A 12,454-nucleotide genomic window follows, 5' to 3' on the forward strand; every position below is an offset into this window, starting at 1 on the left:
TTGGAAAAGATACTTTCATCATGTTTGAGATTAAATTTTTTTTTTTGAGATTAAATTCTTATGATTTTAGATATTAGATTTTAAAACATTTCTCTCTTGTTTTCTGACACAGGGAATTTGTAATCTTAAAAAGCTAAGCATCCTAGACATAGCTGGAAATAATATTCAGATATTTCCACCAAGAGTAAGTAGAATCAACTTCTATTATAATTGAAAATAATTTTGTTTATGCTATTGGGAATAGAAAAATATGGGCAGCTGGTAAAAACTTCAGTAACTGGAACCTTGCAGTATACAAATGACTCAAAGATTTGCTTTGTTCTAGAACTTCAAAACCTGTTCTTTCTGATTCTTTGTGGTCTGTGCCTGCTGAACTTATTTGAACAAAATGAACTCTGATTGCTATTATAAATATTTTAATATATCAGTTATGATTAATTTTTTTGGTTATTACACTGCTATTGATCACCTAGATTTTTTTGAAAATACTACTTTCCAGGGCATAATTTTTTATCCCTTGTAATTAGTCCAAAGGTGACACTTTTGTTAGTTGTTTTTAAGCCATTCACATTTTTCCTTTTGGAAGTGAATTTTGAACTTGTTTTATTTCAATAACAGAGAAACACTTGGTAACTTTGAACTTTTGGGATAGAGAAATGCCAGTTTTTCATATTTTATTTTTTTTCTTTTTATATCTGAGTGAACATACTTGAACATTCAAGGTGACAATCAGAAATCCATTAATCCAGAGAGTGCTCCATAAATAGCTGTTGATCCACTAATTATTTTTTGTGATTGCTTGAATACAAATTGAGATTTCAGTCTTTTTCACCTGTGAGAAAATTATTTTTTATTGAAGTGATTCAAATATGAAAAAATGAGTTGGAAATATGTGCTTTTTATTGTAATGTGTATGTATGTACATATATGCACACATACTTATAAAAACCTAATATTTACTGTTTAAACTGCCTTAAATGTATAGTCTGTGACACGAAGTACTTTCCCCAACTGGAATTCTGTGTCCATTAGAGAGTCCCCATTCCCTTTGTGTAGAACCTGTTTTAGAAGCCTTTATGCATATTTTTAAATAATTGTCTTTTAAAATAAGACATCTCCCCCTTCTCTGGCGGCCACCTCTACTTTCTGTGTCTATAAATTTGACTACCCTACGCATTACATGTAAAAATATAGTCATATGACCCTTGCCCTTTTGTAACTTATTTTATTTTTCATTATTTCATTATTTCAAAATGTCTCTACAGTACATCCATGCTGTAACATATCAGAATTTCCTTCCTTTTTGAGACTGAATAACATTCAATCGCATGTAGGTACCATGTTTTGTCTTCATTCATCGGTGGATGGACACCTGGGTTGTTTCTACCTTTTGGCTATTGTGACTAAAGCGTCTGTGTACATAAGCATACAAATATTGGTTGTAGTTTCTACTTTCAATCCCTCTATGTATATACTCAGAAGTAGTATTACTAATCAGTAATTCCATGTTGAATTTTTTAAGTTTTTATTACATTGCTTCCAAAACTTACAGTTTTGAGTATGTAGTAACAATTGGATGTTGTTAATGTTGTCCTCGTAAATCCCACATGCTTTGATTCATCCTGTGGTCTTAATTCAACTCTCTGTACCTGTGATGCCTCCCTGACTTCCAAAGGAGCCTTGTGGTGCCATTCTCCCATGGTGCTACTGCAGTTTGGATCACACGATGGAGTGAGTCTTTATAAATCTGTCTTCAATTAGACTGTATGCTTCAAAAAGAAGGAATACATTTTTAAAAGCTTTTATCCTAGAAGAATCTTGAATATCAACTCAACATATATTTCTTAAAGGAATAATCTAAATAATTTTCCTTAACTATATTGTGTTCGCCTTAGTAGTGCTGTTAATTGTTTGTTCTACAAAGTGATTCTGTACTCACAATTTTGATAAAACATCATGAGTTAGGTTCCAATAATTTAGATAATTAGGTCAGTTTTGCCTTTATAGCACCTCTTCCATAAATTTTAATAAGCACTCTAAAATAAGATAGTCTTTGAACTTATCCGAGCTTTGGTGCAAAAATAATTTGCTTCAAAATATTCTAAATGATTTTTCTTTTATAAAAAGTAATAATTTTCTTCAAATTATTTTGGACCAACTGGTGCAAAATAATTTTCTCACATTCTATAGATGGAGTTACTAATGGGACATATGACAAGTACAGAGGATAAGTGACTGTAACCCATGATTATCAGTGAAAGTGAAGTTTCAAAGTAACAGTAATGAACTTTAATAACACAGACTTTTTTTTGGTTTAAATTTCAGAATAGTATAGAAATGAAGAACATGGACTTTGGAATCATACCTACATAGGTTTAAAGGCCTAATATCTTATTTGCTGAATTTATAATCTTAAACAAATTGCTTAATTTCTGAGTTGCTGTTTCCTCATCTATTACATGGGTATATTAAACCACTAACCTCATAGGTAATTAAATCAGATAATGTTTATAAAGCATCTTGTACATAGTGTCTACAGAAGGGAAACATTATTATAAATTGCATATAAAATATATACCAATACTTAAATGCGAATCAGTAATATATAATTAGAGCAATCATTCACTATCTACTAATGATAATAGGAAGCATTAATCTTGTAAAGTACATTTCAGACTTGTTTTTACTATAAAAATATCCAAACATACATAAAAACAGCAAGAAGAGTGAAGTGAAAATCTATGTGGCCATTATTTTGAAACATTCTTTAATTCCAAGACTTGAAACTATCTTCTGCAGAATTATCATTACATGGTTTATTTTGTTGCATTACAATTACTCCCTCTTAAAAAGACAGATCTTTACTTAAGAGTGTTTAAAATTTACTTAAGAGTGTCTAAAATTTGGTGTGCCACTTGGAAAATGCAGTTATTTCACAGTAGTATATTTTTTATATAATAATAATTTTATATAATAATATTTTTTATATTATTTTACAGTAGTTTTTAAATATTTGAAACTGAATTTTCATCAGGACTTTTGTATAAGAATGTATATTAAGTAGAAATCTCCAACAAGAAAATGGGACATTATGAATATTTTGTTCATACCTGTTGAATCAAAACACTTTATGGATTATTTATTAAGAAAAAACACTTTATGGATTTATTTATTAAGAAAATTCTGCCCTGCATCACATAGTAAAGTAGTTGTTTTGGAATTAAATTGGTTCTTCTTTACCATGTAATCAAATCTAGGGTATCAAGACTTTAGTTTATCTCTTTTTTTCTTTTCTTTTCTTTTTTTTTTTAAGTTTTAAGTATTACATAAATAATGCATCCTTCTTAACATTTCAAGCAATACAAAAAATATAGAATTAAAATGAAAGTCTTCATTCCAGGATCTCTCCATGTGCTTTTAGAAAAGTTTGTTAAGTCTTTAAAATATTATAATATGTGTAGATTGGTTTCTGTTTTAGATTTTTTTTGCTGCTGCAACCAAAAGACCTGACAAGAGTAATTTTAAGGAGGAGAGGTTTATTTGGGGGCTTGAGGTTTCAGAGGTCTCAGTCCATAGATGGTCAACTTCATTCCTCAGGCAGAACATCCATCATGGTGGTAGCATGTGGTGGAGGAAAGTGGCTTAGGAAAATTGCACCAAGAAGCAAATGAGCTTTTTGGAGGACACCGCATATCTAACCCATAACAGTTTCATTACATTAGATTTTTGAGTATAATTTTTTTCTAAAAATGTACTATCCAAATATTCAAAAGATGTCTTCTTAGAAAAAAAGCCATCTACTATTGAGAGAAGCCAAAACTTAGGTTGATTTGATATGATTTATCATTGCACAATTTTAGTACATTCTCAATTCTTCACATAAAGTTATTTGTTATCAAATTACTTTCTAAGACACATAAAATTGTTCACCTTAATACTTTGCAAAATTTCCTTGGTTCTTGGATGAATAGGTATTTTTAAGGTTTATTTTAAGATAATTATTGTCTTTCCACTCATTTAGCTTGCTTGTCTATGTCATTTAGTAAGTAGAAATTTTCTGGAAGCTTATTATAGAAATCATTCATTCACTGTACAAAATGTAGAAAATAAATAAGAATAGAAAGAGGAAAATGCTAAGTGACTTTACCTCCCAGTGGTAACACTGATGTTTCCTTCAAGCATCTCATTTTCATATGTTCACTTTAAAAAATAAAATTGAAAGTATACTTCCTAGAGTATGTATCTTATTATTTTAACTTAACAGTATATATTGAGCACTTTCTTTAATCAAATATTTTTCAAATATTTTATTTTTTGCCATTTTATTCTATTATTTTTTAATTTGTATTTTTAAGTTTTTAAAAAAAATTTAAATTGTATTGGTTCTAATTAGTTGTACATGACCGTAGAATACATTATACATTTTGATAGCTCATACATAAATAGAGTATAATCTCATATTTCTGATTATACATATTGCAGGATCACATTGGTCATGCAGTCATACATGTACATGAGGTAATAATGTCTGTTTCACTCTACTAGCATTCCTTCCCCCATACCCCTTCCCCTTCCTTCACTCTGCTCTACCTAATGTAAAGTAACTGTTCTTCCCTATCCCCCACCCCTTATTGTGAATTAGTTTCCGCATATCAGAGAAAACATCTGGCCTTTGTTTTTTTGGATTTGGCTTATTTTGCTTAGCATGATGTTCTCCATTTGCCAGCAAATGCCATAATTTTATTCTTTTAAAAATCTGAGTAATATTCCATCATGTGTGTATGCATGTGCATGTGCGTGTGTATATGTGTATATATATATATATCACATATATATCACATTTTCTTTATCCATTCACTGTTTAACTCTTTCCTTATCATATGGTTTACTTTTTCTTACATTTTAACTTATTACTGGAGTTAGATTATATTTTGAGTAAACAAACCTTTGAGAAAAGTGATCTGAAATAAAGTGTCTTTTATTTGCATCTTTCTTTGGGAGAGTAACAGTAGCAAATGTGGCCCAGGTGGACAGTGGATAGTCTATGGAAATACTCTCAGTTGTTTAGTTAGTACAGGGAACATTGATCCTTGGTATATTGGTATTCTGCAAATACTATAACAAAGTACACCAACTGGGGCTTAAAGTAACATGCTTCTGTTTTATTGTCTTGAAAGGATGTAACATCTTGGATTTTACTTCACTCTTTTTCAGTATGATAATCTTAGCTGATTATATCTGCAAAGACTGTTTCTAAATAAGGTCACATTCTGAGGTTCTGGTTAGACAAATTTGGGGAGTACTATTCAATCATTTGCTTTGGTAAGAATATTGAGATTTTTGTATTCTATTTAATATCTGTGTAATAGATACAAATTTTCTATGTGAGGCTTATATAAAAATTGAATTCAAAAAATATTTATTGAGTTTCTCCTCTGTGATTACCTGTCTCTCAAGTGCTGAGCTTGAAGATTCAAGAACTCCCACCTTTGTGGGACCCTGGGAGGCAAGAAATATGGATGTGGCTTTGGAGGAACTTTGGGATTCATGTTGAGGAAGTCTCTGGAAATTAAAGTGGGCCTTGGAGAGATCACAAGACAGAGAGAAACACAGAAATTTAATATTAGAAAGATTAGACAAACCGACATAAATTAACTTGGAGAAAGATGGGGAGTAGGTCGGTGGTAATGTCATTGTAGAGTTCAAAGGGAGAAATTGACCAATTGTCCTCACAACTTTTGACAATGGGGAAAGAAAAACATAGTTATTTACTGCTGAAGAGCTTTGGACAGGGTGTCACTGGGATTTCTGGGAGGAAAGAGTTACCAGTCTTTTTCTTTGGATTCTAAAATAAGGGGTAGGAAATTTAGTCTTTGAAGAAGTTCTGAGTCAGTCATTTCAACAGGGAGAAAAATGAACTACCGAGTTTTTGGTTCCTTTGAAACAATTTTTTAAAAAATCTTTTAAATACAGATTTTGTTTCTCTGGCTCCTCTTTCTCCCAGGAGCCCAGTTATTTTCCAAACTGCAATCATTTGAAGAAAAAGTTGAGCTGACAAAAGTGAGAAAAGTTTTAATGATCATCACCAGGGGGCATCGTGAGGTTTGTCTTTGATGTGAAGCTTATAACAAAATATCATGTATAAAACATTGTAAACCTAACAGAAAACTTCACATTGCAGTAACAGTCTCAGAATGCTCCATTAGAAATCTGTCTAGCCACCTGAACTATTATGACCACTTTTTAGATCGAGAAATAGCATTAAAAGTTATCATTCTGGATTAATACTTTGAAATTATCTAGTAATTTGCAATTTTGCAAAAACAGTTTTGCATGTTATAAAGTTTATTTATATCAGATAATCCTTTGAAGAGAGAGGTCTCATTATTACTGTTTGGAACTGAGGCTATTGAGGCTTCAGAGAAGTAGTTTGCTGAAGCAGTTACCCTTGAACTTGAGTTCACATTAGAATCCCTTGTATGGCTAATTAAAACCCAGAAGACTGGGCCCCACTCCCAGAGTTTCTGAGTCAGTAGGCTGGGAAAGGCCAAGCACTTGCATTTCTATTAAGTTCTTAGGTGATGCTGAGGCTGCAAGTCTGGGGACCACAGGTGGAGAACCACTAGCCTGAATTACGGAGCTGGACCTTGCACTGAAAACTGAACTGCAAGTTCAGTGCCGTCCTGTCTTAGCACTCTGCTTTGTCTCAGGAGTGATAAGTAAGCCAGTTTCTGTTATGCTGCACAAACAAATAAGACATTTTTTTTTTTTTTTTTAATCTCAGTGGGAGTTTGCATTCAGAGAATTACAGTGTGTCCTTGACTAAAATGATACTCAGGGAACATTCCTTGAACTATGGAATTCTGCACTGTGAAAAATGCTTCACCTAGAAACTGAGATTTTGGTATGTGAAAACAAGGAATGCCTACACAGTTGAAAACTGAGATTTATATGTTACTTCATGGAATTAACTTACTCCTCTTAGCCATAGTGTGAATGTTTTTATTGCTCATATGCCACTGAAAAAACTTGTAAAAAGTTTAGTCATCAGAAGGTTTTTTTTTTTAATTGTAAACAAATGGGGACAACTTATTTCTCTGTTTGTACATGAAGTAGAGACATACCATTTGTGTAATCATCAGAAGGTTTTTATTTCTTTGCATGGAACTTTAATGCTAAATTTTATTTTGAAGAAATTTTGGGAAAGTCAATCTTCACCATGTTTTTTAATTTATTTTGTGGTGTTGGAATTAAATCCAAGGTCTTGTACATGCCAGGCAAGGCTCTATCACTGAGCTACATCTCCAATCCTTTTTTAAGTTTTCATTTGAAGCTACAGTCTCACTAAATTGCCCAGGCTGACTTCAAACTTGCAATCCTCCTCTCTCAGCTTCCTGAGTAGCTGGAATTATAGGCATGTGCCATCATGTCTGGCTCTGTTATGAATTTTGTCTTTATAAAGTGCCCCATTTACATTGTAGTTTGGAAATGAAACTCAGGTTTAGCTGAAACATTTACATGGATACAGATCAATGTGACAGCTTATAAGAAGTGCTTTGCTGAGAATAGACTTGAAAAATGTTCTTAAAGAGATGTAAATCACAGCCAATACTACTTTTCCACAGTTGCTGCTTTCTTTCATTTTCAAATTCATTATATTAATGTTCATTTGAATTTGTAGCTTCCCTAAACAGATTCTGTGTCAAAGTTAAGAATTTTAAGTATTCTATATCCCTAAGGTTTGCAGGAACATAGTGTTTTTGTAAGAAAAAAATACAAGGAAGAAAAGTCTCATGCAATGGTGTTGTCATGAGAAAAATTATGCTTGGACTATTTATGGGGAATAATAGTTATAGCACCTATTCCATTTCATCAACGTCCTCCCTTTTTCCTTTAAGAATTCTTTAATATTGCCATAAATCAAATTTGAGAATAGTGAAAGCATTTTTCCCTTTTAAAGTATGAGAAACACAGGAGAAAAAAGAATGCAATGACTTTCCCAGAAACACAAATCATTTGAAAAGTGAAGAGAAGATTTGAATTCACTGTTCCCAAACAAAAATCAATTTTGCCTAGCTTAACAGTTCACCAGTTTTGTGACCTTGGACATATAAACCAATTCCACTATGTCTCGTCTTTTTTCTTCTGTATGTTTGTGATAATAATAACACTTGTATCATACCATTGGGAAAGTGTCTGACACAGCAGTTGGTGGTTAGCAAAAATAGAATGAGTAGATAATAAAATGAGATAAGGTATATAGACCCTTTACCAGTGTCTTGGCACAAGATGTTTATTAAATGTTGCCTTCATTTTAAGGATTGATCTGAGCTACCTGTCACTTAACCCATCCCCAATTCAGAGTTGTATTTGCAGGATTTCAAAACCTTATGATCACCTGTGTGATTCTATTGTGCAACTCTCATTGTAAACATCGATCTCTGCTAAGGCTGTATAAGGGGAGCATAGCCTTGCTAGCGTGGTCTGCTTCCTATCCTCCATGTGCTCTTCCCTGAGTAGTTGTTCCATGTTATTTTTTTTCTGCAGACCCATTTATATTCTTCTGATCTACCTTGATTATGTAATAAACAGAACTAACAAACTGTCTCCTTTTCCCCAAGATCTTCACCTTTGATTCTCTGTTTATTTCTGTCTTATCCCTTTCACCTCTCTCTCTCTCTCTCTCAGCTCACTTGATTTCTTTTTCTTCTTTTTTTTGGTACCAGGGATTGAACCCAGGGTGCTTAACCACTGAGCCACATCCCCAGCCCGTTATTTTGTATTTTAGTTAGAGACAGTCTTGTTGAGTTGCTTAGGGCCTCACTAAGTTGCTGAGGCTGGCTTTGAACTGGTGATCTTCCTGCCTTACCATCCTTAGCGGTTGGGATTACAGGTGTGCATCACCTCACCCAGCAGCTCACTTGATTTTTGATTGCTAGATTGTATTTCTCTAAAAATGGGCCCCTGATGACTGATCTCCATTTGTCTTAGGCACTTTATTTGTCTTGTCTCCTACTACTTATCCTGAGGTCTCTCTTCTTTTCTTGGGTACTTTTAGTTTAAAGCAATGTTGACTGATTTTGACTCACTCAAATCTAAGCACACCTTGCTATAGTGTTCTTGACTCTAGATTCTGGGCTGACATCTATTATGGTACAGACTAGTTTGCTGTCATCTCTGCTTCATCCTTGTCTAATTCAGAAAGCCTAAGTGTTTCACAAATACTTCTAGTGTCTTGTTATTTCACCTTTTTGTGTTTAATAAAAAGTCTAGCAAAGAAAACCATCTTATATTTGAATGACTCTTCCATTTCCAAATGGGCTCACCTGCCTCTGATAGAGTAATTTCCATGTACAAGCAGGACATGTTTACAAGGCATTCCTAGGGAGACCATTTAGTTTTGGATTAAGAGAAATACTCCTGTGAAATTGAACACTTGGAGAGTGACAATTACAAATTTCAACCTGTCCATGATAAATATGTCTTTGAGTGGTCTAGAAAGCACATTGTAGGGAATACGCCCTTTGGGAAAATGAAACAATAATGCTTGCATTTTATCAAAAACTTCTATCAATTTGCAGTCCACCAGCAATGTATGAGCGTATAGTGTATCTTTTCCCCCACATCCTCACCAACATTTATTGTTGCTTGTATTCTTGATAATTGCCATTCTGACTGGATTGAGATGAAATCTTAAGAGTAGTTTCATTTTGCATTTCTCTAATTGCTAGAAATGTTGAACATTTTTTCATGTATTTCTTGATTGATTATATTATGGAAAGTTGTATGGAGATTTCTCAGAAAACTTGGAATGGAATCACCATTTGACCCAGCTATCCCACTTCTCAGTTTGTACCCAAAGGACTTAAAATCAGCATATTACAGTAATGCAGCCACATCAATGTTTTAGCAGCTCAACTCACAATAGCTAAACTATGGAACCAACATAGGTGCCTTTCAACAAAGGAATGGATAAAGAAAATGTGTATACACAATGGAATATTACTTAGACATAAACACGAATGAAATTATGGCATTTGCTGGTAAATGAATGGAGCTGAAGAATATGCTAAATGAAATAAGCCAATCCCAAAAAAACCAAAGGCCAAATGTTTTCTCTGATATGTGAATGCTAACTCACAATAAGAGCAGGGAGCTATGGAAGAATAGAATTACTTTAGATTAGTCAGAAGGGAGTGAAGGGATGGGAGGGGGTACGGGATTAGGAAGGATGGTAGAATGAATGAGACGTTATTACCTTATGTATATATATGACTACATGACTGGTGTGATAATAAAGAGAGGCTTGGGGGCTTGGGGATGTAGTTCAGTGGTAGAGCACTTGCATAGCAAGTATCCTTGGGTTTGATCCCTAGCAGCACAAATGAGAAATTATACTCCATTTATGTATGATGTATTATAGTGTGTTCTACTGTCATGTATAACTAATTAAAACTAATTAAAAAACTATCAAAACTTTTAATACTCCTTTATAAGATGGCTAAGAATAGCCCTTAAAATTTAAAAACATGACACAGGGAAATATCCATAAGGCTGAGACCAAGAACACCCCCAAATATCTCCACAATCTAGCAGTTTGGACTGAAGTATTCATTTTGCTCAAAAAGCCCTGAGAAATTCTAGTTGTCTACTTGATCCCATTTGCTATTTTGCTTCTCTTGAGTAACAACATTAAAGATCAACTTTGTTCTTGTTTACATATTGATAGTTTATTTTCTGTCTCTGTTGAATATTAAAGAAAACTACTACTCTATCCTTGAAACTCATTAAATGCCTCTCTAAAATTTGACCTTGATTTGAAAATGGTATATTTTTCTTTGGTTGTCAATGCTGCCTTCAGTGGCTGAGTTTATTAGGAGACATACATTTAGAACAACATTAAGTGACCTTTAAGAAAATGGGATGCAAGCCAATGCTTTCCTAATGGAAACCCCTTGTGGGCTCTGTGGTTTTATGTAAGTGATGTAAGCTTAGCTAATATAGAATTAGTGAGTTCCAAAACTTGACTAAATGCTTTCCCTGTCACTACTTTTATGAGAATGAGATCATGTTTTCTGCTGTTTCTTATTTGGGGGTGGGTAAAGAGGAGAGTGTTGGATTATATGTTATTGCTTCTTTTACTATACTAATTCTAAAATTTCACAAGTTAGACTTTTTCAAATGAAAAACAAAGAGAAAATGTATTACTCTGGATGCAGTGATGGTTTTTTTTTTTTTGCTAAAACTGGTTTAAGAATTGAGTGCCCAGTTACATCAGGGGCTATAACAGGTTTTCTCTGCTTAGCTAAATTAAATAATCTGGATTTTGACTTTCCATTTGTATATGTGATCTTATTGGAACTGAAGACAGTCTAGTGTTGGGTGCCTATAAAACTTATGTGCTGCAAAAGGACCCTGTGCCACATGGTATGGTGGTTAGTGAACAGTGTTTAGCTATTACCAGTTAAACACTTGGAAATTTCACTCTTCTAGCCAAGTAGTTAATGGTCTGATGATTCCAGAGATAAAAGGGAACTGATGATTCAGGAGATAAAAGAACATTCCAAGATTTAAATAATACCCACTTCATTTGCTGAGAGAATAGAAGGACATGGTTATCTGTTCATAAAATCAGAGTCAGAACTTCCATCCTTTTTGTCTTGTCACACAAGTGGAGTTCAGACAATTTCAAAACCCATAGTCAGTATTTTTCAGAGAATAAACACAGAAACAAATGAAACATATAATAAAGAGAGACTGGGGGTCTTGGGGATGTAGCTCAGTGGTACAACACTTGCATAGCAAGCGTCCTAGGGTTTGATCCCTAGCAGCACAAACAATAAATAAAAATCAACCAATCAATCAATCAATTAGCCAGTCAGCTATTCGAGAGTAGATCTGATTGAAATCCAGTAATGTGGCTCTCATGTGGCCCGTTTAACCACTGATCTTCATTTAGGTACTGAGTTCTCTCTCTTTCACCACCCCTCCCTAGATAAGTCCCACAAAGGTAAGGCTTTTGTTTCATTTCACTGATGTATTCCAGAGAGATCTATGACTGACACAGAGTAGGCACCCAATAAATACTCACTGAATGAATGGAGAGACATATGGAAGGATGGGTAAATGGATGGGTGAATACGAATTGTATATAACAAACATGACTGCTTTGTGATGTTTGGAAAACCAAAATGGATTTGTGGCTATTAGTAATAAAAAAAAAAAAAATTGGTTCAAGGCAGTGGGTTTTCAACTGGGAAAGATTTTTGTACCCTAGGGATATTTGGCAGTGTCTGGAGACAATTTTGGTTATCTAAACTTGAGGGGTAGTACTACTGATACCCAGGGGGTAGAAGCCAGAAATTCTGTAAAACATTTTGTAATACATAGGACAGTCTCCCCTAAAAAAGTATTATCTGGTCTAAAATGTCAGTTTTGTGATTGAGAAACCTGG

General features: G+C 33.7%; 1 protein-coding gene across 1 annotated transcript in view; it reads left to right on the forward strand.

Annotated features, from left to right (window-relative positions):
• The window catches only part of LRRC69 (leucine rich repeat containing 69), a 106,602-nt gene that overhangs the window by 35,272 nt on the left and 58,876 nt on the right, over nucleotides 1–12,454 (forward strand). Inside the window, exon 5 of the mRNA XM_079133948.1 lies at nucleotides 113–184. Within this exon, the coding sequence (XP_078990074.1) occupies nucleotides 113–184 (72 nt within the window). The remainder of the gene's footprint in view (nucleotides 1–112; nucleotides 185–12,454) is intronic.

Source organism: Sciurus vulgaris (assembly GCF_902686455.1).
Source record: "Sciurus vulgaris genome assembly, chromosome: 1".
NCBI lineage: Eukaryota > Metazoa > Chordata > Mammalia > Rodentia > Sciuridae > Sciurus > Sciurus vulgaris.